This window comes from Thermobia domestica, chromosome 4, assembly GCF_964235325.1.
Source record: "Thermobia domestica chromosome 4, izTheDome1.hap1.1, whole genome shotgun sequence".
Lineage (NCBI taxonomy): Eukaryota > Metazoa > Arthropoda > Insecta > Zygentoma > Lepismatidae > Thermobia > Thermobia domestica.
In genome coordinates, this window is record NC_137457.1 from 252,184,232 (window position 1) to 252,212,190 (window position 27,959).

General features: G+C 35.7%; 1 protein-coding gene across 1 annotated transcript in view; it reads left to right on the plus strand.

The window, feature by feature from the left end:
- The window catches only part of Oatp26F (Organic anion transporting polypeptide 26F), a 438,810-nt gene that overhangs the window by 361,420 nt on the left and 49,431 nt on the right, over positions 1-27,959 (plus strand). The window contains exons 6-7 of the mRNA XM_081755738.1: positions 19,841-19,962; positions 26,976-27,218. Of these exons, the coding sequence (XP_081611864.1) occupies positions 19,841-19,962; positions 26,976-27,218 (365 nt within the window). The remainder of the gene's footprint in view (positions 1-19,840; positions 19,963-26,975; positions 27,219-27,959) is intronic.

The window sequence follows — 27,959 nt, forward strand, 5'->3', positions numbered from 1 at the left end:
CAGTGGATAAAGCGGCAAACTATGGTTTAGCACCTCCCTTGATCATATCTTGGATCCGTTCCAGGATATATATTTGAGTGGTCCTTTTTTTTTCGATTTAAAAAGGGTTACAAAAGCTTTTTTTTTTTTTTTTTTTTTTTTTGAGTTTCATCCTTTACATGATTCCATGTCAGACTAAAGTAACCCATGAGAAAAGTTAGCTCAGTTAAATAGTGCAATATAATGCGACCTCAAGTTTTGAATGGATCCGCAGTATACAATATGAGACACAGTTTGGAACAGCTAGAGGAAGTGACGCCATATCTTGAATAGGTGAATAGAAATAATAGAGGTAGAACCATACCTATTACTATATAGTACCATCATACCTTCCATCTTGAAATTCACTACCTTGGATTCAGGTCAAATAATTGTAATAGGAAGGAAGTCACGTGACATTTTTTTTTTTTTTTTTTACCACAAACCCACGTCTGACGCTATTTCAAACTTATCTCTAATAGTTACTACCTTCATAATATCTGTTCATTAATTTACAGTTGTCTTTCCAAATTTAAAAGGTTCATTTGCTTATTATTGTACTTTATACTGTAAATACCTTCAGAACTTGAAGTTGCTTGGAGCACTATTAATATTATTCAATGGAGATAATTTTTGCTGAAATGTTTCTTTGATCTAATATGGAAACGTTCTGGGTGGTGAGACTAAAACAAACTCAGAACCTGATAAAGAAGGACCACCCTAATATGTGGAATAGACCATGTATCTTGATACTCCCCTGTTAACTTTTCACCTAGCGATCAAAAACGCTGAAATTTTGTATCATGCAAATATCGGTAGGAAAACGTTGTTTGCCGTACTCAGTGATATCACAAGATTAACAGTGTTGCCAACCCAACATAGTTATATTTCTTTTCACCACGTCAGGTTATCGCATATTTCAAATCTATATGTTAAGCAAAAATTTTCAATATTACATTTATTATTCAGTGTTGTAAACTAAGGACGCGCACGCGACAATAGACAAACATCCAAATTTTGAAGGTCTATACAGCAGTAATAACACCAATTAGACAGACAGGGCAGTGCACATCAAAAGTACTTTAGCGTATAATACCATGGCTATAATATGACGGATTTCGAATGAATACGAGCAAAGCTACAAGGGATGAAAATTTGACTTCTTCAAAAGCACTTATTTCGAAAAACTGCTTAGACAAGTACCTGATTTAATTATATAGTTGGTTTTCAATAGACGTGAAGATCACAACGCCGTTTACAGCAATTTGATATCTCAAATCGTTCTGGGAATATGGTAAAAACTGTTAAAATGTGCAACATTGTTTAAAATTGTGAAATCCGAGAACTTGTAATTACATCTACTAAAAATTATTGTTGTAATATAGAAGCATACATCAAAGATTGTTTTAAGAAGTTCCCCCCCCACACACACACACACGCCATTAAAACCAATATATCAAGATTTACTATATTTTTCATATCTCCTGAATGGTTTGAGATATCAAATTGATGTAAACGATATTATTATCCTTATATCTATTGATTACCAAACATACGATTCGATGTTATAGTTATCGAAACATTTTTTCGAAGTAAAATCCTTTGAAAAAAGTCAAATTTTCAATTCTTTGTAACTTTGTTTCTACTTTGGATTCTGAGGGACAAATTTAGTACCACTTTTGCACGTGATAAATTTTTAATGGTGCATTCTGCTCTCGCTCTGAGTTCACGAATTGTTCGCGGCTTATTCTGATTGACGTGCGATTTTAGATATCGCCATAGAAAATAACTCAAGAGAGGGTGAGATTTCATAATCGTGTCCACTTCACATTACAATTTTTGACAGAACGCATCTGATTCTGTCGGATTTTTGTGGTAAATTCGAATAATATCTGTACAGTGTAGAGTTGTTTACTTGGCCATATTAAGATGCCATAGACTATTACACACAGCTATTGCATTTTAATCTCCCCAAATCAGTCAGTGATGCCAGAATATGCCAGAATATGATTTCAATGTTCTAACGTTCGTATTGGTAAACCATATATATACGTATAAGTAGATGGTGAGCCAGTGCTGGAGTCCGAGTGAGCGTAAACCTAAATGAAGATAGCAACTTCGAGCTTTTGGTAGGCGCGAACTCTAATTGTAAAATGGTCATCTGTGGCTTAAACGCTGTATCCTAAATGTACCCTTATCAGGGATCGAAACAGAGTCACATATACGGAAAGCACTAAAAACTAATGCTTCTTTATGTTTTGACCATCATGAAATCCTCATAGTAAAGCCAGTGTTCGAACTAGCGAGCAATGGATGAATAGTCCGTCACTAGATCACTCATACTCTATTTATGTGTTTGTGGACAGAGGTATAGATAACTGTAATAGAAAGTACGTTCGGTCTGTTGCCATTCTAAAGATGGAATCTTGTGGACTAAACGTGCTGTGCATAACGTGTGTCTCATATTCTATGACCGAAGAATCTTCTATCAACTCCCAAGTGCTTCATTAAGCCTCGAAATAGTGGTACTTGTTAACGGCGTTAGTAGACGTACTAATAGAGTGAATAGGTAGTGGCTATAACATGTTGTCGCATGAAACTGGCAAATAATTAGTGTTAATGTAGTGGCTTAAAAGCTTTCCGCCATTTTCTTGGCGTCAACTAAAACCCTCTATGGTTTTCTAGAATGAGTCAGCGAGAAGTCTCTTCTCATTCCCTTTCCCGAATGAAAATTTGAAATGAAATATCACTTACGAGGGAACGTGTTGTGGAACCACGACCTAAAGCTTTTCCCTTAAAGTTTGGAGATACACAGGATAGAATGGGTATTATCCTTTTTTTCTCTCCCTACAAATGATATGGTGATTATCCAAACTTAGATTTTACAACGCGCAGTTTGTGAAAAGGGAAAAAGAGGATATTGTCAAAAGTTCTTAAAGCTCTGGGATTTTCTAACAACAGATTTGAGTGCCACATAAGCTGGAGTCACTTTTAAGCTCTTTTTATAACGCGTTCATCATGGTTTATTCCTTCCTTTTCTCTCTCTCTTTTTTAATGATCATATTAATGGCTAAGTAAAATGTAGCGTCACCCTTCTTTACCTTCAAAATTTCAATTAGGACAAAAGGTAATATTTAAAAAAAGAAAAAAAGAAAGACGAAATGACGGCTGATTTTTAAAATATGTTTATGCAGAGACAAAGGGAGAACAAAAATCTCACATGGTAAAATCCTTATCTCTTTACGAAATACTATGTTTTAAAATGCTATCCATTCCAATTTCATACATGAGACATGTATTCAATAGTGGCTGCTACTTGCTACGTTGCGGTATTGTGCAATAACTACACTTTTTTTTTTTTTTTTGAAGCAAAATAAATTTTATTAACACAAGAAATTCTATCTTTGATCGAAAATCTGGGCACAAATGCTGTAACTGGATGGTATATGGATATGTCGACCGGACGAACACTGAGAGGTCATTGTAGGTGGGAGCAAAGCTTTGGGCCACATAACAGAATTGGTAATATCTAGGGATGCGCACGAGACGAGTCAAGACAGGATTTTCCTGACAAAATTCGAGTCGAGACACAGCTCTTAAGTCGAGACATCAATTTTACAGCACATTTTCGAGACGAGACAGCCACAAATCTTGTCTCGTGCGCATCCCTAGTAATATCTTGCAAGTCCACCATCTTGAAATTAACTTTTTTTTTTTTAATGGGAGCGACATTGACAGTAGCAAATGCTCAGAAAAACAACTATACGGCATCACATCTACAACTACAGATTATGGCATCACACTTACCTTTTAAATTTTATTGCATATTTTTATACGATAGGGTGATATCTTCATTATTCAATTAAAAAAGTATTAATAAAGCTTTTTACTTGTTGTTGCTGTTGTTGCTTTTTCAAGCCTGGACGCATTATAGAACACGTTATGTATGGTTTCACGCCTTTCTACGTCGAAACATAGGGTGTAATGAGGTCACAACTTAAACGAATATTTTGTTAGGCCTATTTTTATTATTTTTGCACCTAAAATATTGATGTTTTGCATACACATTCAGTGCACACCCTAGTATTTTTCAGATTTGTTTCAGATTTCTGCGTTAACACAGGGGCGTTAACACAGAGGGTAGAGGGATAAACAGGTAAAAAGGGGGTATATTTTTAACAAAAAATACTTTTTTCGCGATTTCCCCGTCTCAGATACAGATGGAGACATGTGAATAGTACCGTTTGAAAGGCTATTCTATTCTGAGGAGAATAGGTACGAACCATGATCCGAGGATAAATAGGGATGATGCTGTAGCTGATTGACTGAAAGTGTATAATTTTCCTTTGAAAAGCCATAATTTAAAGGGTTACGGAATAGCGTGGTTGATTATCGGCAGTGGTATTTGGAGACAATGGCTTACATAAGATGCTGAAGTGTGTTAGTAAGAAATAAAATCTAAAATTCTTCCTTATATGATACACCTATATACTGTAGTTCACAAGAGTTTACCAATTTGAACTCTCAGACTTTGAACCGTTCTTATTCACTCTCTCAAAAATCTAGCCTCCTAGTACTTGTAGCTATTTCTGTGTTTACCCATTCATCCTCGATTCAATCTGCTATTTCCTTACTATGAAATTGTCTTTCCCCTCTCTTCCCCTCCCCAACGGAGAGCTAAAGACAGAAAAATAATAGATGTGGGCTATCTTGCGAAAGTCTTTGGAGGCATAAGAACGGAAATACTACTTGATAGTCATACACAATGTATTTGGAATACAAAGCACGAGCGCTAAGAAGTCTTCGTGTGAAATGAACTTCTTTAGGTTATACGATTTCCCTTGCGTACCAGGAGAAGATAGGCAACTTATATTAGGCATCTTTCCTCACCCCTTTTTCTTCTTACAACCACATGTGGCTCGGCGATGCTTCTTGAATTATTCAAAGGAAAATTGCGTTTCTCTGTCCCTCTCTTTCTTCTAACTCTCATGGACGCCGGCAAGTCTATCAGTGGAGCCAGATCGTGTAGAAAACATCGAACGTATTCTCAGAAATACAGAAGAAAATGAATATTATAGTAGATATTGGATCTTCTTTACTGCATTTGGGTCATTTTTTAAAAGAAGTATAATTTGCATGCATATATGAAACAAGGATCTTTACGGTTAACTGTCGTTGATTGCACAAAGAAATACATGTAAAACGAAGTTTGATTTTTTATAAAGTTATTTCTTACACTTGCTTATACGTAATTCTACTACGGTTAATATAACTGGTACTAAAAGCAAACAAAATCTCATATCTCATATCTTGTAGATTTCCAAACTATGCTGTGCATAAGTGTCGGAAATCTTATAGAACAGTTTTGTCCGTCCATCCGTCTGGTGACAGATATCAGAGCAAAAACCGTAAGATGCATCGAGATATGATTGTTTTGAAAGCGATTCAGCATTGCAAGATAGGTTCCATTCGTTAACCCTCTAGTCAATTGATCCATTTCCGGTTTCAACACTTACCGCCATAGAACAAAACTAGTAATAGATAGTCACAAGCGGTTTCCTGCAGTCGATTCAGGGTCTCAGGAGAACATATAATTACAACCCACAACACTCTATCAAAACCAGAAGGTGTTGAAATTTACTAATACTAATAATAATTTACTACAGGATCTGGTCAGTATTGATTTCCATAGAGCAAAAAATGGTAAGAGATATCGAGCTGCCGTTTTTTGCAATCGAGTCAACATCGCAAGAATACTGCTCCGCTAGCCTTCTGTTCAAACGGAATTGGTTCCAATTAATCATTTCTGCTTTCAACTTTTGATGGCATATAATGAAATCTGTAACATAGCGAGAAGCGGTGCTTGTGCAAACGAAAAAATGAAATAAAATCTTTGAATTTTACGTCCCATAGTTGTGCCGGCTAGGCTAAAGGAGACGGTGATATGAAAGAAATTAATGAAATGAAGAAAGTGGGGGAACCCCGAGGAAAGCCGTGCACACGGTGTTTGTCCACCACAAGGTTCGCCTGGCGCGAGGTGGGATCGAACCAGGGACCCCATGCACCAGAGGTGAACGCTCTACCACTGAGCCACCGCGGCCCTTTTTTGAAAATGTTTCAGCGTCTACAACATACCATGACCATCTAAAACACATTTCCAAAACCGGGAATGTGTCAAATCTACTATTTCTTTCAAAACTGATTTCTACTCAGTAAAACGACAAGATATCGAGTTTTCTTTCTTTCTTTCTTTCTTTCTTTTTTTTTTTTTTTTCAATCGATTCAGCTTCCCAAGAATAGTTCTGTCTTCTCCGATAATCCCCTATTCAAACCAAGAATGATTCAAATTAACCACTTTCGGTTTCAACATTTACGGTATTGCCATAGAACAAAAATGGTAATGTATATCGACAAGCAGTTTTGTGCAATCAATTCAAGATTTCAAGGCAACATATCATTACAACCCGCAACACTCTTCCGAAAATGGAACTGATGGAAATGTACTACTACTTCCGGTTTCAATCCTGATTTCCGTAGAGCAAAAACTGTAAGAGATGTCGGAAATCTTTTTTTTTTTTTTTTTTTTTTGCAATCGATTTAGCTTCCGAAGAACATATGCTGTCTCCTTCCTTAACCCTCTATTCAAACCAGAAATGGTTCCAATTAACAATATCCGATTTGAACTTTATCACCGTAGAACAAAAAAAAAAAAAAAAAAAAAAAGCAATTGATAGCGAGCAATAACTGTTTGATATTAATTCAGCGTCCGAGAAACATGTTCTGTCTTTGATCTTAATTAATCTCATTTCAATTTGAGTTTAGTGTCTCTTTCAGCAACGAGGCTACATGAGATGTGGGTCTTTGGCTTAATGTAAGATCCGAACCACATGAACTGCCGCCGGCAACCGAGCCCGGGCCTTTAACGCCAAAGGCGCGTATACTAACCGCATAACCACCAGGGAGATGATCTTATTAATTTATTACAACCAATAGTTATAGATGTACCACTTGAATTTTGAGTATTGCAAGTACTTCAAGTTTGAATTCGCATAATTTAGAAGTCTACCGTAGTTTTACACTGTGAAACGAACTAATGTGTTTCATCTGATAATTTATCCATTTAGCATATAATATGAAGTAATATGCGATTGTAACTTGGCGCACTTATGAATATTGGATTTATGAAGGATGAAACAATCGATAATAACTTTTAGCCCTTTTGAATGTTTCAGTTTGAATTTGGTTTTATTCGATTCTACACGTCTTAACAAATATACACATTAAATTTCAACTTACACAAACTAAGGGGTCAAACGTTTTGGGAGTCGAAATTTTACCTCAGTTGATAGAACAGTCACCTCTTGTGCGTGAGGTCCTTGGTTCGAACTCGGGGTCACTCCCAGTTGACTTTGTTGTGGGCAAATACTGTGTACGTTGGTTTTCTCGAGATTCTCAGGTGGTTTTGTTCATATTTCATTAATAAATGTTTCATTAATAACCTGAGCATATGGCATAACTCATTTGTTCTGAGAAAAATTCGCAAGAAATAGTTTTCTTTGGCGCAGTTTTTTTTTTTTTTTTTTTTTTTTTTTTTTTTTTGAGAATTATCAAAAATGACTGTTGATTTTCTTCATATTTCTCAGATAAACATTTAATTGTTTACATGCATAAATTAATGGTAATGCTCCGCAAAATAATTCTTATGAAAAAATATACAAGGAGTATTTTACTCTTTGTGTGTTCTTAAGCAATTTACTTAAGTATAATTCATGCGATTTTGTTGATATTGCATAATCGAATGGTTCATTAATTACCTTTGTATATGCCATAAGTCGTTTCTCATGAAAAGTTCGGTTGAGATAAGTTTTCTTCGAAGAAAGTTCTCCTTGAACGCCTTATAATTTTGTTCGGTATTTCAAAAATAAATGGTTAAGGAGCTCGTTCGTAGATAAGCAGTTAGCGTACGCGCGTGTGGCGTGGGAGACCTGGGTTCGATTTCCGGTAGGAGCTCATGTGGTTCTGATTATACGTTAATCGATAGGTCCATGTCTTATATAGCCTCACTGCTGAACGGTACGTTAAACTCAAAATCAACTCAACTCAATAAGTAGTTCAGTAATAACTGCAATCAATGTGATTTAGTTTAAGAAATTGGAGCGAGAAAGTTTAGTGTGGTGTCCCGTACCTTTTATTTTTTAAAATAGCAAATTTATTGTACATGGAGTCCCAAGACCGGCTAAAAATGGACTCAACCTCGATAATATTTCAATTTCCAAAGTAGATACGTTCAGAGGTTAAGGTGGATCTGAAAAGGTAGGATGATGGATGACATCACGCCATTCCGCGTGCCTCTCTTTGCCCATTGTATTTTTTTCAGGAAGTAGAGGGATGCCATAGATATTTTTGGAAGTGGAGGAACGTTGTACTCCCGCGTTCTCCCTCACTTTCACCCCTGGATACGTTATGATTTTATAGAAGATATCTGGATAGGGGTTAAAGAATAGGCCTTACAATTAATTTTAGGCGTATAAACTTTAGGTAATAGAAAAGAAACTGAGTGTCGGGGTCATTTTGACCTGATATTTGCGTTTCGAAGTTTGATGCAGACATTAATTATCGACTATTTTCTTTCGGTTTTCTTTTCTTTAACAGAAAATCAACAAACATTTATTAGTATCCATAACGAAGCTTTGAACTATCTTATCGCAATGGCATTATTGAGAATCTATCGCACTAGAGTGTCTAACGTATTCTGTTTGGCTCACAACAGGTTATGTAACTGCGCATAACACATTAAAAAGGTCGTAGCATTCATTATATACGATTGGCGTCAGTAGGTCTGTAAGTTTCGAAATATATGAACAACAGTATCAAAAGAATGAATAAGTGTTAGTATGCATTTTTTTTCTACCTAATTGCTAGTTGATACTTCTGGCAGGGATCTGACTTTTACGCAGAAATATTGTAAGAATTCAGAGTACTTTCGTATCAGAGGAATATTACTGACGTGTCGAATTTAGACTCATAGATAGAACACTAAGGCCAGGGGAAAAGGGGAGAGGAGGAGAATTTTTCTAGGAGCTAACTCGAGTTCACCTTACATTCATAATTTCGTACTATGTAAATACTATTATTATGAAATATGATATCCCGTATTGAGCTCTGTAGAAACAAAAGAATCTGAAATGCACCTGAATAGTTACCACAGTTAAATATGATTTTGACAGCTTCTCACAATTGAAAATTGATTACTATATAAATACGTAATTCTGCCAAATGAATATAAAGTCGAAGCCTTTTGTACCCTGGATGAATAGAAGAATAGAAATACCGGAGAAGCTAGATTAGCCGAAATGAAATGCTCCTTCCGACAAAACGCTTTAATTTCTTGAAATAAGAAATGACAAAATCCATCCCTCTTTCAGCGAAGCAAAGAATTGTTGTTAGTTCAATAATTACAGATACATCAACTATAAGAGATCGATCAAATTAAAAAAAAAACTTGAAAATTAAATTTTGTAATATGCTCTATAATAATATTTCGAAATAAAGTATAATTTAAATTATATTAAATTTATGTATAGCCCAAATTCACTTCAAGAAAGTAAAGGGCATTTAGCTAGACCTGGGTCACACCCACAAGAGGATTCCAACGGATCCGACCCCCCTCCCTTCCAAATTTCCTAACTCAACATCATTTGTACATTTTGTCAATAAAACTGTGTTTGTTTTAATAGGGAAATGATTGATGTAGCATGACAATTTGATCTTACACTTCATCTGTAATCCTTCTCTTATAAAAAACAATCCAGTTCTATCATTTTTTCCCTCAGAAAATATAGATGGAAATGTTTTACAAGTACTTATCGCCTTTTCAGACGCAGAATAATATCCGTTCATTACTACATAGATGTAGTGGCTTGTAGTATCGCCCCCCCCCCCACCTTCAAAAGCTTGGGCTCCTTCCAACAAAAGTTTCTAGGTGCGCACCTGAACTAGTTTTGGAAAAAGAAATCAGTAGTATCAAATCATTTAAAATTCCAGTTCATTCCAAATGGCCGCGGTGGCTCAGTGTTCGAGTGTTCATCTCTGGTGCATGGAGTCCTTGGTTCAATCCCAACCCACGCCAGGTGAACTTTGTGGTGGACAAGCACCGTGTGCGTGGGTTTTCTCGGGGTTCTCCCGTTTCCTCCCATTTTCTTCATTCCACCATTTCATTCATTTCTCATCATCACCCATCTCCTTTGGCCTAGTCGGCATAATCGTGGGACGTAAAACTTAAATATTTCATTTCATTTTTTCCAGTTCATTCCAGAGGAAACAGAAAAATGACTCCGTATATAAATCAATGCGTTAAAAACGAAGAGGTGTAGATATTCAACACCGTTAACAGAATAGAATACTTCGTACTAGATTTATAAAATATACATATAGCTTCCTAGACTCATTGAACTAATTTTAAAAAATCGGATTATATATAAATTAGCAATTGCCATGCATCTATTTGATAGCTTAAAAACACACCAAGACTACTGGAAAACTAAGGGAGATAAAAGTATCTTTGCATGTAGCATTTCAAGCTCGCCTCGAAAAATGTAGCCTCAGCCCGCTGACTAAGAACTTTGTTATCATTCCATTTGTGAGACAAGTTTGTTCATGTTGCAATAGCCCAATTTCAGAAAATGTCCAACATAATGGCACCCAATTGTATTTTTTTGTTCATTTTATCAGTCTATTGCGGAACTGTGTCAGAAGCGGAAGATATTTCTACAAGATAAGATTTGATATAGCTTTGGGAGCAGGGATAGAGTGAAAAACGCAAGCAGTAAAATGACAAAAAAAACTTGAAGAGAAAAGTTATCACCTTATCACTAGGATTATCTTTATTGGCCTTGTAATTCCGATGGGAAAAGGGGTGAGGAAGAGTGGCTGTAGGATGGGAAAAGATGAACTTGTGATTGCCTGTGTTTTGATATAAGAAGACAGTATCATGTGAACATTGTCATTACACTGAACTCTTATTATTCTCTCGTCTCCAAAAACCTAATTTCCAGCAAAATTAACTTGATATCTCTCCCATTTCCCCTTGTGAGTTGTGTCAGGGAACACGTCATACGGAAACTACAGTATATTGACATGATGTTAGTTTCTGCCGATACTAGTCAAGCAGTTTCCCTCTATCAAGAAGGGTAACTTTTTTTTTTCTTTCTTTTCGTTTGTTTGAAAAGTCCCTCTGCTTGTTGTCAAAAGCAATAAAGTCGTACTTGAGATGATATGAAAATCCTGTCTTTGTGCAGGAGCTAAGAAACTTAATATCGCTCAATTTAAACAAACCAATCTGCTTCGGAGATCAGTTATTAATACCATGAAATTCTAATAAAGTTTCATATTCGTTATTGCCTCTTGATATGGATATTTTAATCGTAGACAACAACCAAGAGGTCTTGTAACAGTACTTGTGAAGTTGGAAGTAATCGATACACAGCTCACAGAAATTGGGACTTTACTGTCTCCTTCTTCAGAGCCTTTTTGATGTTTTTTTTTTTTCCTCCTCTTTCCCACTCTCGATTCAGCTAGTAGTTTCAAACTTAAGCTTGTAAGTTTCTTTCCACGGTTGTAAAACTTCGATAGGCATCCAAACTAGATGAATTCAATATTGAAAACAGATCTATAACTTTCGGCTGCAATACAGAGATATAGAGAGATAAGTAATAAATTTCTACCACTTCCGGACATAGTAAAGAGATGCAGGAGATAGAGGTGTGCACGGGCCGGAATTTTTAGCCCGGGACCGGTCCTGCCCGTGAATTTATATAATATGAGGCCCGACCCGAGTCCGAAATATGTTTTAGCATTTAGGCCCGAGCCCGGCCGGAGCTCGTGTGATAATCAAATGAGCCCGAAATAAGCCCGAATTACAGCAACTTAATAATAAACGCAAAATTGTATTTTTATTTACAGCAGTTAGAGGTTTAATTTTGCAGTTGTGCTTTAAAAGTTCTCCAGAAAGAAAGATGCAATAAATACCGCGGTACAGTATATTTACAAAGTTGGGCACGAAAAGCCCGAGAAATATGGTTGTATATTTAAAAATCTATGACTCGAGCTCGGCTCGGGCTCGAAGAGATATATGCTTTGTAGGCCCGAGTCCGGCCAGCGGATCGGGTCGGGCTTAAACCCATGGGCTCGGCCCGAGCCCGTGCAGACCTCTAGCAGGAGAATCTTCCTTAAGACGCTGAACCTATGGCAAAAAACCATTTGTCGCTATCTGTTACCTACCGTTTTCTTCTATGGCAATAAACGTTGAAACTGGAAATGAATTATTTCTACTACCTGTGATTTGAATAGAGAATTAACGGAGGAGATTGAACCTATTCTTAGGATTCTGAATGGATTTTTAAAGACTATACGTCAAAGGAAACAGCTCGTATTTGAGTTTTATGTTCTACGATTATGCCGTGTAGGCTAAAGGAGACGGTGATGATGAGAAATGAATGAAATGGTGTAATGAAGAAAGTGGGAGAACCCCGAGAAAACCCACTCACATGGTGTTTGTCCACCACAACCCGCTTGGCGTGAGCTGGGATCGAACCAGGGACCTCACACACCGAAGGTGAGCGCTCTACCACTTAGCTACCGCGGCCCCAAAACAGAATTTAAAATGTTGAAATAGTTCCAGAGGCGTTGGCAAAATATTATGTAGAGTAGTGGTTCTCAACCTAATTCCTATCACGAACCCCATTTTATCACATCCTCTTGCTAGCGACCTCTTATAATTTCTGGTTTGTAATAAGCTTGTGTTGCTGATATTGTCATCAGTTTCACATCGTACCTCTTTCATTTAAATTGATTTTTAAACAACTCTGCACCTGTTGAAAATGTTTAGTAAACCTATTTTTATTGCTCTTAACAGTGTGTATAAAAATAAAAATAAGAACAAAATTCAAAACAATCTAAAATATTTTCCGGTATTAGATTCTAATTATATTTCTCCCTTCCGCTTATCTTCGCGCCCACCATGAAACCCTCTCGCGACCCCCACGTTGAGAAACCCTGATGTAGGGTATGTAGTACCTATTTTTGTTAGTTACTGTACAACAAAGATGTAGGGACCACAGTGGGTCAGTGGTAGAGCCCATACCTTTGGCGCATGAGGTCGCTGGTTCGATTCCAACTTAAATCAACTTTCATCATACCACCACTATTATCCATCTCATAACCAGTTCATCTCTCTGAAAGTCTCCCTTAGCCTCGGTTTATAATCATGGGACGCACTTTTTTTTTTTTTTTAAATGTAGATTTTGAGACTATTAAGCCAACACCACATGGCGTTGGTTATGCTCGATACCTCTCCTAGAGATAGCATTTTCGACTACTGATTCATTTACACAAGTTTATAGATTTTTAAAGCAATTAATTTAAACGGTACAGTAACAAAAGAGGAGTAACAATTACTTGCTATCTCTTGCGGGGATGCTAGAAGACAGTTAAGAGTACGTGATCTTAATTCATTCGTTTTCACATCTGCTGTTTTGTCCCCTGCTCTATTCATCCCCCTTCTCTTTTAGCATTAAGAGTCATGGTTTCTCCTTCCATTCACCCTCTTATTTATTATTCAGAGGCAGTTAGGAATATTCCTGTGAGCACTGCAAATGAAACAGTATAAATGTTACTCTACTTTATTACATTTTCAGTAATTTTGTAACGTATGCTTTGGAGAGATGGTAGAGAAAGGGTGGCCGCGTGAAACCGTTGAAATAATTCAATGGAAGGTGTTTTGCAAGCACATTTCAACACATTGTGATTGTCTTGTTCCTTTAGGGAGTGCGGAAGACTGTACAGGTGCCATTAACAGATAGAGAGAAATAGGTGTCTCTGCATGTGAAAACAGAACTATACAAGTTACACGGAATGTCTGAGTTCCGTAGCTTTGGGTAACATAATGGTTTTGTTCGTGACTCTTCTAACATTAAATTGCTGCTTTTGTCATTTAGGAACACACTCTTGCTCTGGTAAGGATGTTTTACAATCTGGAATGAAAGAAAGTATGTTGTGTTACTGCTCTACATTTCGACAAAGTTTAACTGTCTTCGTCTGCAAAGTTCTTGTCCGTAATGCTATTTTCATGTACTGTAACCAGAAACCAAGTAGTTTCTTAACATTTGTGAGTAGATGCTTAAACGTGGAGGTGATGGTTTTGAATCCATGTCAGCTAAAGGCTGCTAGGTGTTTTAAACGTACGTTTGCGTGAAAATTCTATGGGGATGTGTATATATAAAACCCATGAAGTATTTTTATCTCGTAAGTTATACTGGTACATTTCCCAATTTAGCACTAAGGCTACCTCGTGATTATGTGAATAGTTTACATGCTTCTACCGTAGAAGACCCGGATTCGATTCTCGGCAGCTGATATGGTTTGCATTATGAATGGCAAGTTCCGGAATTTTTACTTTTCGGAATCCGAAAAGTATAAAAGGAAAAATTCAGATTCCGGATTTTGGAAAAATTCTGATGTCAGAAAATTCCGGAATTCGGGAAAAAACGAAATTTAGAAAATTTCAATTTCGGAAACATTCGGGAATTCGGAAAAATCCCGAATCTAGGAAATTCCGATTTCGGAAAGATTCCCGAATTAGAAAAAATCCGGATTTCGGGGATAATTCCTGAATTTAGAAAATTTCGATTTCGGAGAAATCTGGAATTTAGAAAATTTCGATTTCGAAATTCGGAAAGATTCCGGATTTTTTTCGAATTCCAGAATTTTCTAAGTTCCGGAATTTTTCTGGATTCCGGAATTTTTCCGAATTCCGGAATTTTTCTGAATATCTGCATATTTCCGAATTCCAGAAAGTGAAATTTCCAGTTCCGAAAAATTTTGGCCATCCCTAGTTTGTATCCAATTTTAAACACGTCCCATATAGCCTCATAGCTGAACGGGAAGCTAAACTCAAAACCAATCGTTCGTTGCTGGAGTCCCTATTAAACTCAAATAAATAAATCAAATCAAATCAAATTTATCACTAGTTTTATTGTAAATAACACTCATAAATGTTCCATTATTAAGATTCTAGAATTCCACAATATTACTAGCATTTAACGCGGAAAAATTGTCCAAATATGAGACATATACCAATCGAAAGATGTCATTGAGTAGAACAAAATGATCAGATGAGTAAATCCTCATGCGTAGTTTTCGAGAAAAGCTATTTAATTGTAAACCTAAAAATTGAAATGAAATGAAATGAAATTTTGAGTTTTACGTCCCACGGTTATGCCGGTTAGGCTAAAGGAGACGGTGATAATGAGTAATGAATGAAATGGTGGAATGAAGAAAGTGGGAGGAAACGGGAGAACCCCGAGAAAACCCACGCACACGGTGTTTGTCCACCACAAAGTTCACTTGGCGGGAGCAGGGTTTGAACCCGAGACCCCTAGCACCAGAGGTGAACGCTCTACCACTGAGCCACCGCGGCCCCCAACCTAAAAATTGATACTATACGGTAACCACTCTACATGTTAGAATGAAACTAATACTGAAGCTTACTCTCATTAAGCTCTTAATTAATTAAGACACTAAGAAGAAGATGTTATACAGGGTGGTTAATAAGTTGTAGGCCAAAATTTTGATTATCTTTAAACTTTGATTTTTGTTTAACGATAGCGCCTAATATTGCCCAAAAATCATACTTAAATCAACCGATAGAGAATATCAGTTAATCAAAATGATGTACTTGAGACGAATTCGTATGCATAATTTCCGAGAAAATCATGAAAAACAAATTTAAATACTATGTCGTTTGTTGTTTATCTGACAGTTAATTTTTTAAAATTTAATTTGAATTTAGCGTCCCTTTCAGTACCGAGACAACATGAGACGTGAACGTACAGCTTAACGTGTGGTCCAACAAGGGCGCCGATTTCTCTGTTAACTTTGAGGGGGGGGGGGCATTCAGATGTGTGTTTGGTTGCAGAAGGGATATATGAAAATTTTAAGGCAAATTGAATTCAAATTATGAAAAATGTTGTATATTCATAAATACAATGCGGGGAACCGACATGAGCATTGGCGCGCCCGGGATACCCGGCTTCCCAGGATCAGCACTCCTGGGTCCGAACCACGCTAGTTCCCGCCAGGACTCGAATCCAGGCTTCCCGTGCCAAAGACGGGCAGGTTATCCACATATTTACGAGGGAACTCTTTTCTTAAGAATGGCACATTTATTTTTAACATTTTCATTTACATTACCTATAAACATGAATGCCTTATTTTATTGTGTGAGGTATAGGAAACCTGAAGGTTCATCGCCACAGAAACAACCACCTTTTAAAGAGTAATATCATTTGTAAAGCAAACTCAATAAGGATCGCATCTTCGTAATATCCAACTTAGTTTTTGTTAACCGATACCCTCCACTCATGGGCGCCCGAAGGGGAGGGCAGAGTGGGGCCCGAGCCCCCCCTTGGCTCACGAAAATGTATTAAATTTCTTAAGATTTTCTTAATACAAATAAAAAATACCAAACATAATATAGGAACCAGGGATTTGAAGCCCCCATAGAAAATTTTCTTCGGGTGCCCATGCCTCCACTCCTGCACAAGCGCGTTTCATTCTGACTATTCGTGTTATTTTGGTGCACTTTCGGACTTACTTTCATGATGCGCTTTATATATTTTATTCTCCTTGCATCCCCTTGATCTAATCACTGTCTAAGGCATGATATTTAGTAATGTGTCCACATTGTCGGGGTTTGGTGATTCACTGGTATGGCTCTTACTTCTGGTATGCAGGCTTTCTAGTTCAATCTCAGGTCATGTGAGCTTGTAGTAGACAATATTGTATCCTTGGGTTTTCTCAGAGTTCTCACATTTCCTACTACTATCTTAATTTCACCAATTCTTTCTTTATCACTAAGTTTCATTAATCATTCATCCCCTTTAACCTTAAAAGAATGGGTGTTGGATATTAAAGATTTCATTTCATTTTTAACCAATTTCCAAAACGGGAGGTTCTCAGTTCAACCCGTTTTAATTAGTTCGCGCGTAACTTCGTCGTGAATGCACCGATTGTGGAGCTAGAATATTAAATATATGAAGAGGTGCTGGATTAATTACGGCAAAGTAACATGTTTATAGACAACTGTGTCATTCTTTAGTGTTATTTTGGTTGCATAACACCACAGGGGTTCTATGCCAAGGTTTCGGAACACTTTCGTAGTACATTATAATGTCTCTGTCGTTTGTAACATTTTAAACAAGTGAGTTGCATATGTGAAGTCGGTTAAGATTAAAACAAAAGGTTAAACTATATCGTGATGCTCTTATGTGTACATACTATGATGTACTACATTGTGAAACTTTCTATATTTTTATAACTATTTCAAATATTTTCTAAACCTAATTTTACACACTTATTTCTGTTTGTATTTGCCATGTATTGAATATTTTGGTATAACTTAACAAGTTATTCCCTCTGAAACTAATGAGGCAAGATAGGAGAATAGCCACCTAGTAAGAAAATTTTACTGTCAATTTCATTTTGGTATAATTTTGCATAATGTATTAGAAATTAACAATTAGAAAAATAAACATCGCGAACAGTAAGAGGTAAATCACATTTCAATAATACCCTATATAAGGAGAGTAAGCCATAAAATGAGTAAGGGACTGAAACAGTACAATATCCTTAGCGTATTTATCTAGCTGTCTACTATAGAGTCAAAAAAGCACTCCTTGCACGCCGTCGACTACACACGTAGTTCTTACCTTAACACAATGGCGACACATGTAGTAGCATTTTCCCGCCATGTATACATCTAATTAATACCTATTAATACTTGTAAAGCAGTAGCAAGGTCATTCAGAGCAGAGTTCTTGATGTCCCTTCTGACGATTTATGGTAAGAAAATGATAGTTTAGGAGAATTTGTTGCAATTTTGTACTTAAGTAACTGGGTGAGGTAAAAGAAAAGATTAACAGTGTCAAATTAGTTTTAACTACACTTTATTTAAAACTTTCGTATTATAGTTAAATTAGAGTTGAGTATAAATTTGAAGTGTGGAATTCATAGCTTTGCATTCATCGAAAGATTGGATTTAATAGTTTTACTATATAAATGCGAACCTCTGATAAGTGGTATGATAACGCATCGACACCCATTTATATGCATAGTTAATGTTGCGCTTCACTGGAAACAGCGATAATTTCTGCGTCGAGCACAGTAAAACACCAGGTGCTTTTCGCTGATATTATATCACTCACTCATTCACTCATTCTGTGACCTACAGAACCCGGAGGTTCAATACCACATTCACAAAAGTTCTGATCCCTAGCCAACTGGATCTAGTCTCTACTTTCTATTTCTGTTTCTGCGAGATCCATCTTAATGCTGCCCTCCCATCTGTGCCTAGGTCTTTCTAATGGTCGTTTTCCGATTGGACTTCCAGTTAAAACTTTGAAAGCGTTCCTACTTTCTTCCATTCTGGCTAAATGATCTGCCGACCTGAGCCTCCTAGATTTGATGACTCTAACAATATTTCGTAAACAATATAAATTGTGTAGTTCCTCGTTCTGAAGTTTCCCTCATTCATCATTCCCTTTCCTCTTAGGTCCGAATATTCGTCTTAGAACCTTGTTCTCAAATACTTTCAGTCTACGTTGTTCCCTCAGAGTAAACCACCATGTTTCGCAACCATACAGGACAACAGGCATGATTATCATATAGAGGCTGATATCATATATATTATAAAATCTTCATGTTATTAACTAAGCTTTTTAACAAGGTTAACCTACTTAGGATCCATAAGAGGGAGATATATATTCGGTACAGTAGACACTTTTAAATATCTAGCATCGACATTAACAGACCAAAACCATATCCACTAAGAAATTAAATGTCGACCGAAACCAAGGAATTTGTGTTATTATTTAGTCAAAACTCTTGTGTCTTTTCGCATTCTGTCGAATAATTTGAAGCTTAAAATGTATAAAACTATTATTTCAATGAAGATTACAGACTGATAATATTTGAAAATAAAAATCCTGAGGCGAATATTTTGACTCGAGAGGATCGGGAATTCGGAATGGCAGAAACTTTACAATGACTTCAGTTGATTTTGAGTTTAACGTCCCTTTCAACAGCGACGCTATATGAGACGGGACATACTGATTAGCGTGGAATCCGAACCACATAACCTCCTGCCGGGAATTGAACCCGGGCCTCCAACGCCAAAGGTGCGTACGCTAACCACTTAGCTACAGAGAAGCTCTACGTTACAACGAGAAACTACGTAGTTTATACGGTTTACCTAACATTATTAGGGTCATTAAGTCTAGGAGACTAAGGTCATATAGCGAGAATAGAAGAAAGTAGAAACACTTTCAACATTTTAACCGAAAACCTTGTCATAAAAGGACCATTAGGAAGACAATATTAAGATAAGGAGGACAATATTAAGATAAATATTGCAGAAATAGGAATGCAAAGTGAATCCAATTGACTAAAGATAGTAGTCAATAGAGAGAATTTGTAAACGCGGAATTGAATTTACCAATTCCATAGTTCATGGTGTTAGTACATAGTTCATAGTTCAGAGGTGAGATAGTAGGTAAATTTTAGATTGATGAATGTAAACTACATTTTGTCCACACTTTATCGTATTGAATTTTCGATCATTATTCATTTTTTTGACCATCGCCTAATTTGTAATTATATAATATTTCGATAATTGTTAAATATTAAAAATAAATTATCTTAAATGTTTTTTTTTTAACTTGTAAGTGATAAAACGATAATTAATTTTGAAATGGTTTCTTCTTTACAGTTTGGGTATCACTCCAGAAAGCAACGTGTGGATAGGAGCGTGGTGGTTAGGATTCATATTCGGTGCAGTAATATGTGTGGTTATTGCCATTCCTGTTCTTGCATTTCCAGCATCACTTCCAGGTAAATTATTTATTATTATTATTATTATTATTATTATTATTATTATTATTATTATTATTATTATTATTATTATTATTATTATTATTATAGTTTCGTTTGTGAATTCTTTCAAATTTCGCGGCTTTAACAACCACAAAATTTGCGACTATTTCATTCTCGTATTATACTCGCATATTCTTACCAGAATGTAATTTCGAATACGTAGATATAATGGTGTAATGATAATATGTTGACACCATATAAATTATTATATATTATCTAACGTTATCGAGCCCTCAATACTAGAAATTTGTATACTTGTATTATAAGAGTAAATAATTTCTCTTAACCATTTCGTTTCTTTTTGTCATTGACGTACCCAGAGAGAGAGAGAAACAAAGAAATGGATTTGTCAAGAACATACACTAAAAATAATTAAAAATGACTTTTATAGTATATATATATATATATATATATATATATATATATATATATATATATATATATATATATATATATATATATATATATATATATATATATAAGGTGTGTGCAAGAAGTATCGAACCTTTGGTTGGCAAAAATTTATTGATTTGGAAATCTGAAACACTAATCACCTTCAAAGTAGTCTCCTTGGTAATGTACTCACTTCTCCTAGCGCTCCCGCTATTGTTGGAAACACTTCTGGAACGCAGTTTTTGGAATGGTGAGCAACCGTGCTGTCGCATTCCGCATGATGTCTTCTCTTGACTCAAATTGGATCCCTTTTAGTGGCATTTTTAGCTTGGAAAATAACCAAAAGTTACATGGAGCCATGTCGGGTGAGTAGGGAGTCTGACGACACACAAGAATGTTGTGTTTGGCGATGTAAGCCTGAATCAAATTTCGCGGACACACTCTTCATGCCGAAATTCTAGTTCAAAATAGCATGTACAGATCTGGTTGAATGGTTTCCGCTTGAGTATCGCCAAGCTTTTGGCAAAATTTGATGCTGTGCCAGATCAAAAGTTCCCTTGTCAGTTCAAAAGTTCAGATAACGCACAAATAAATTTTACATTGAGGATGTCAGAACTGACAAGTTGCGCCCAGGATTTTGTAAAGCTTATATTTGGTAGAGTGTAAAATATGGAATCTGACCTGGGTTGAATTTAAATAAAACTGAACACTTACAAAATGAAACAGATTGTGATGTTGAAAGGGTAGAAATTGGCAAAAAGGGAAATAGCTGTTAGGATAAATTAATCTACTTGTACTTACTCGCAATTTTCGGTGTTCTTTCTCTTATGGTTCCTTTGGTGGATCGACGTTCGTCCATTCTTAAGTCTCCTTGATCTCTCCTTCCAAGTAAACGATGTAGCGGATGGAAGTTAAGGCGCAGCGTGACTCAAACTGAGAAGTCGGTGTATCTACGGTGATTGATCAACCGAGATTAAAATTACTTTGCAAACAACGAGACAGAGTCATTAACAACTTAACAACGTTAAAGATAGTAAATGCTCTCGAAGCTAGAGCAAGGAATAATTTCTAGAAAATCAAAATCGTAGTTCGCGTTGTTACATGTTGCTTGACTCGAAATCCAACTTTGATTGCCTATTCCAAAACTCCTCCAATGCTTTTTTGCTTAACGTTCCTTCCGAGTTATTTTCTGGTTCATCAACGATTTCTTCTGTGACGTTGAAAAGTGCAGACTACATAGATTAACCATAGGTAAGGTGATGGCAGTAATGCGGACAGAGAAACAATCTGTTGTTTTATTGATTAAGAATTTTTTTTTTACAATTTAAAATGCTTTACTACGAGAAGATTGAGTGCGTCACCGGATTTTTTTAAAGAAAAAAATGTATAATTTAAAAGAAGTCTATAGATGGCAGAACACTACATATATTCGTTTGTAGAAACCAAATTAGCAGCACATAGACTTTAAACAATATTTTAAAGAATCTAATTTTCTATGACATATGTATTTAAAAAATTTACTCAAACTACACATACTTAAAACTATTTGGGTTCGCTAAATGTGAAATTCCAAATAACCATTAGTAAATTGCTATAATATGTGGATTGGGGTGAGAATATGGGCATTTAATTTTTTTACAGATTTTTTTTTAAATTCTGACATTTTAAATTTAAAAGAATAAATTATGGGCTTACCATCTGAGAAAAATCCCTCGATATTCCTCCTATACTAGTTGATATATAATATGGAAAGGATTCACATATATTTTGTCAATTCGAAGAATAACAGAACATAGAAACTTTAAAAATCGTACTTATGTACACAAAAATTTGACACATAATTTTTTTGTTTTCTCGGATTAAAATACTGCATATTATAACACTTAAATTTCATACAATTGACGAGTTTTTATATAGTGCACCTATAGTAATAATATTGTTATTTAGACTACAGACAGATAGGTATTTTAACCATACAGTAAAAGAATGGTTGTCCGTAATTTCTTATATAATATGCAACAAAATCAGCAGAAATTGCGTGAGTTTGGTGAGAGGAGGGTGGTTACAGAAGGAAGAAGGAGGATTAAGAAATTATATATGTGAATATAAGACGATAGACAGCCAGAAAACTCACTTCTTGGTAAAGTAAATGAACTTTACAAAAAATTGTAATGCGACTTCAACATTAATTAGACGATGATGCTTTTCATTAAGTTCAATTTAAAATAAAATGTCCCAATGTTCGAAATAAAATAACTCATAATGTATGCAAATACATATCAATTTCACTTTCTTCACAATGCAATATCGCTGCACAAGTGTGTTTGTCATTTTACATAAAGAACTGAAATCTGACGACCTCTCATTACACATCTTCACTGGTTGGCCCACTGCCAGCGACTGACGTTTTCTGTGGGCGGGAAAATAAGACTCGATACTTTTTGAGCATACTTTATGTATGTATATAAGCTCACCCCTTTTTTTGAGTCTTAGTAAATAACTTAAAAACAGTAAAGAAGATCAAATAATTTAGAAAGCGAGCCATATAATAACTGCAAAATGCTATTATCTGGACTCATAATAAGCTTTCAGGACTTTACTTGTAGTGTATAAATTTGGATGCCAAATAATTATGTCGTCAATTTCTTGTCCATAAGAAAAGATTCGGAAATAGTTATTAGTTTATCCAGTAGCATTTCGTAGATACTACTTGGCTTACTTTCTACATATTTGTAATGCTTTGTTTGTCTTTAAAGTTATTTGCCGTTATTCGCCAACATCCTAGCCGCGCTGAAATACCGCTTCTCGGGAGATCAATCGGTACCGAGTCTGGTTTAAAGGGAAGATAGGTGACCGTTTGTACCCACTAGGTGGCGTTGGTGTTGCAGTGTCCACGTAGCGTCGTGAGAACAATTGAGGAGTTACTTAAAGAAAGAGATAGCGAACTCCGGTCTAGAAAGCCAGCATTAAGGGTAAGGGGAGTCGAGTGCTGACCACGCATCACCCCAAAGATATAACCAGATTGAGAATAGCCAAACTTCCTCTAATGGTGTGTAACTTCTGGTTCATAAGTTACAGTATGTGCAATAAAAGTTTAGATCAATTCATAACATAATAAATACTGTTTAAATATAAATAATAGATCAGTTTGGATGAAACAATAAAAAATTAAAAATAATAATTAAATGAAGGATTTTTTTTACGACTGCGTATTTCACTTTTTGGGTATCTTTGCCAATTAGAAGTGTCATAGCAACACACACACACACTTAGGGCCTATAAGTGTAATAGCAATATATTAGTGTTGCCACAAGACGAGACGAGACGTCAGGTTGTCTCGTCTCGTCTCATGCAAAGCATGTCTCGTCTCGAAAAAATGTGCTGGTCTGGTTCCGTGTCTTGTCTCGAATGGTTCTGTCTCGTCTTGTATGTCTCGTTTCGTGGCAACACCACAGTCGAAAGGCAAGCCTTCCCAACTTATTCTGAAATCCTTTTTCAGAACTCCTGGCGCCACTTCAACAAATAAGGAGGCCTATGTGACTTTCCGATTTCAAAAATGGCTTAGGTTCGAATAGCATCATAAAACAATTTAAAAAAAACTTTTTTAAAAATCAAACCAGCATCCTTTCAAAACTCAGCACCGAAAAAGGCCGACGCGTTTCTGTCTTTGTTCGGAACGAGAGAGACCATGAAACAATGGTTACTTCTTCCTCATTAAACTGCCATTAAGAGAACTTGTACTTCTATAACAGGATTTTTATACATAGATACCCCACCAGTCCCCGGAATGAAATCTTCTGAAACACTGATCTCGATGAATGCTTTAACATTGTTGTTGAGCCTGTAGTACTATCACAAAATAATTAAACTTGAATCGATTGAAAAATGGAAATAAAAGCTGTTTGTAAGAATATTTTTAAAAAAAAATACTTCAGAACTTTCCTGTTCTTAGTCCTCATTTGAAATAATAAACGCTTGTATACATTTTGAAGGCAAATAATGTATTCCGAATTAATAAATTTTTAAACTAATTCAAAAACGGTTTTTGCATTTTCTAGACACGAGAAATGTCATTGGCAATACTACAATATATACACCACCTCGCGCCGGTTCCACAAGAGTTCCTAGCTTATAAAGTCAGGAAAGAAGTTATTAGCTGTGTATATCGTAATATGTTGAACTCTATATTATTCATGTACATACAAAGACATTATATAAAACCTTAAGCCATATACTGTATATTTTTCCTATGTTACTATTCAGTTGGGGATATCAATTAATTGACAAAACTAAAATTATTCTACACAAGAAGTTTTGAATGTGACATAAACATAATGTTCGTAAAGGTGTTTCACATACTGTTGTATTTGAAGATATATATTAGTATTGAATTTTACTAATGTGAATTGTTATACAAGATTTAACTAATGCCAGAGCAAAATAGTGGCCAATATATTGTATAATGTATTTCTAAAATTACGTACGGTCTAGAGCATATTATAAAAATAAAATGTATTTTTCAATATCCACAATGCATGTTATATAATTTCCTTTAGTTCAGAAGCCTTAACGATAAGTTGTTTGTTTGGCCATGAGACCATATTATTTTACCCAAGTCGAAGAAGGAAACGAAAGGAAATTCTATTATTCTATTATTTTTCGCAAGTCGAAGAAGGAAATTCTATTATTTTTTATTCTTGTAAAGTTGCTAGGATATGGTGGTTACTAAGAAAACATTGGCAATTGAGTTTTATTTATTTATTGAAATAAAACCAAGTTAAGAAAAGATTCAGAAGACTTGTAAATTTTAGTTAGTAATTCACAGACTCTGGAAAATGGATTGGTAACCTTCCATTTGTAATATTTATTGTTGTTGTCTTAAGTTTGAGCACGAAATGGTCGATTAGTAAATGTTCAAGCTTGTAAGTTAATAAGTAAACGTCGATATGGATACGGATATTTAAATATATACGCTTGAGACTATTACGCTTGCTATCCAAATCTTCTTTCGGGTTGCATAATCTCTTTATCACAGGTAAAGTTAGAGTTGAGTTGATTTTGAGTTTAACGTCCCTTATTGCAGCGAAGCTGTATGAGACGGGACCTATTGATTAGAGTGGAATCCGAACCACATGAGCTCCCATCTCAGGTAAAATTAGAGAATTTTGTGTTTACTGTTTGAATTCATTTTCTCGTATTTTTATTTTATTTGTTTCTAACTTCAGATACAGCCCACAAGGCCATTTTTCACTGTAATAATTTACAAATGAATAATAACAATGGAAAAGAAAGTGAAAGGAAGCCAGCCAAGCCCTATATTTCAAGATACTAACCCGACGGGTAGAACTGATGAAGAACCCAGGAAAGACTTGTCAGAATGTTCGGCCACCGTATTTGAACTCAGGACCTTTCTACTACCAAGCAAGACCTCTAATCACTAGCCTGTATGCTGTTTAAGATTGTACTTCAGCTTTCGGTTCTCTATCTTTGATTAAATAAGATACGTTATATTCAGTATGACGTTTCCAGCTGTCTACCTTGGAACTTAGCCGCATTGAAACAACCTAGCTCCAGTAATGCTAATGTTAAATTTACTTCCGTATGTTGGACACCAACATAATCTTTAATCCGTAGAAATCCTTTCAGAACATATCTTACTATTGTGTGTTCCAAGAGGTCAGTAAGCCGAAGGCAGAAAAAAGGGGGGGGGAATGTTAATTGAAAATAACTTCTCGGAAAATACAGCAAATGATAGTCCTGATTGATTTTAAAGTGCCGATTTTATGACTATTGTTGGTAAGTACTCCAACAGACCAATGCCGTTAAGGTTTCCCATTCATATTCTTTACTGCAAGACAATTTCGTGGTTCAATTCAATGGGATTCGGATTTCCTTTAGTTTTCGTCACGTCTTCGAATTCTTTTTCTCCTCGGGAAGCTTGCAGGAAATTTAAGATATTTGACGATAGGATTCGTGTTTCTACTAATTGTTAAGAAAAGAGTACATAAGGTAATATAACAAGTCTTTTTCTTCGTTGCTTGCTCGTCAACAAGCATTTGCCAGGTGCATAATTCGTCGGTTTTTGTGTTTCACTGCTGAGTGCCGAGACCGAGAGAGTGTAGATGTTTTGAGTATTTCCTGGAACTAACGTTTTCCCTTATCTCATCCATCATCATATATAAACGAGAGAAAAGGAAAAGCAATGTGGCGCAGTACTTTTGAGCTAGTTACCATGTTTATAAAACATAGTGTGCGAAATTGCGAACTAATGTAGATACTTAGTTCAGAGGATATTTTAATATTCCAAGAATAAACTTTACCACGTATTATGTATAAAATGCAAACTAATGCATAATTAATAGCTACATTAGAAGTGCTTAACATGATCTATAATATTTTTGTGAGTTGGCCACTTGTCTAAGTTGACCCTTTTGCAGTGGAACCTATGGTGGCCAACATAGACAGATTTTACTTTGTTTCTTGTAAGCATCCGAGATCTGAAAATATTTAACAACCTCAAATTGATCCTTAACTTTTACTAATTTTAAGTGTTAATAGTTATTATTATTCCTTTGTAGGTGCTGCAACTATTCAAGCCAAAAAGGTGTCTGAAGCACATAAGAAGAGTACTACAGAGCCTTTCGGCAAGATTAAAGAACTTCCAAAGGCCATCACAGGCCTTGTCCGAAATCCTACGTTCTTCTTCCTCAACATGGGAGCAGCCACCGAAGGTCTCATCATATCAGGATTTGCAGCCTTCTTGCCAAAGCTCATTGAAAACCAATTTAGTGTGACTCCAACATGGTCAGCATTACTTATGGGTATGTTTCTTTGATTTTCAAAGATAATTGTAACTTCAGCGAATCAAAAGGAATAATTCAAAGCTCATTGAAAACCAATTTAGTGTGACTCCAACATGGTCAGCATTACTTATGGGTATGTTTCTTTGATTTTCAAAGATAATTGTAACTTCAGCGAATCAAAAGGAATAATTCAAAGCTCATTGAAAATCAATTTAATGTGACTCCAACATGGTCAGCATTGCTTATGAGTATGTTTCTTTGATTTTCAAAGATAATTGTAACTTCAGCGAATCAAAAGGAATAATTCAAAGCTCATTGAAAACCAATGTAGTGTGACTCCAACATGGTCAGCATTACTTATGGGTATGTTTCTTTGATTTTCAAAGATAATTGTAATTTCAGTGAATCAAAAGGAATAATTCAATAAGATAACAAGACTGTCTACAAAATCATACAGAAACTTATAATAGGTACATACAAAACCCAAATTCTTATGTACTTCCGTATGTACTACTTCTTACTTAAGGGTAGTGGTGTACTTAAGGGGGAACTTCCGGACTTAAGACCCCCGAAAATTTATTTACTATTTTAAAGTAAATTAAATATCTTGCAGAATTTTCATATATCTAGGAATAAAGTTATCAAAGCCTCCCCCGAAACAAAATCGTATATATGCCGCTGCTTAAGGGTAAGAAATTAAGACGTGCACACATACCAAAAAGGTAGTTTCTGTTGTGCATAGAACTACCAATTATACTA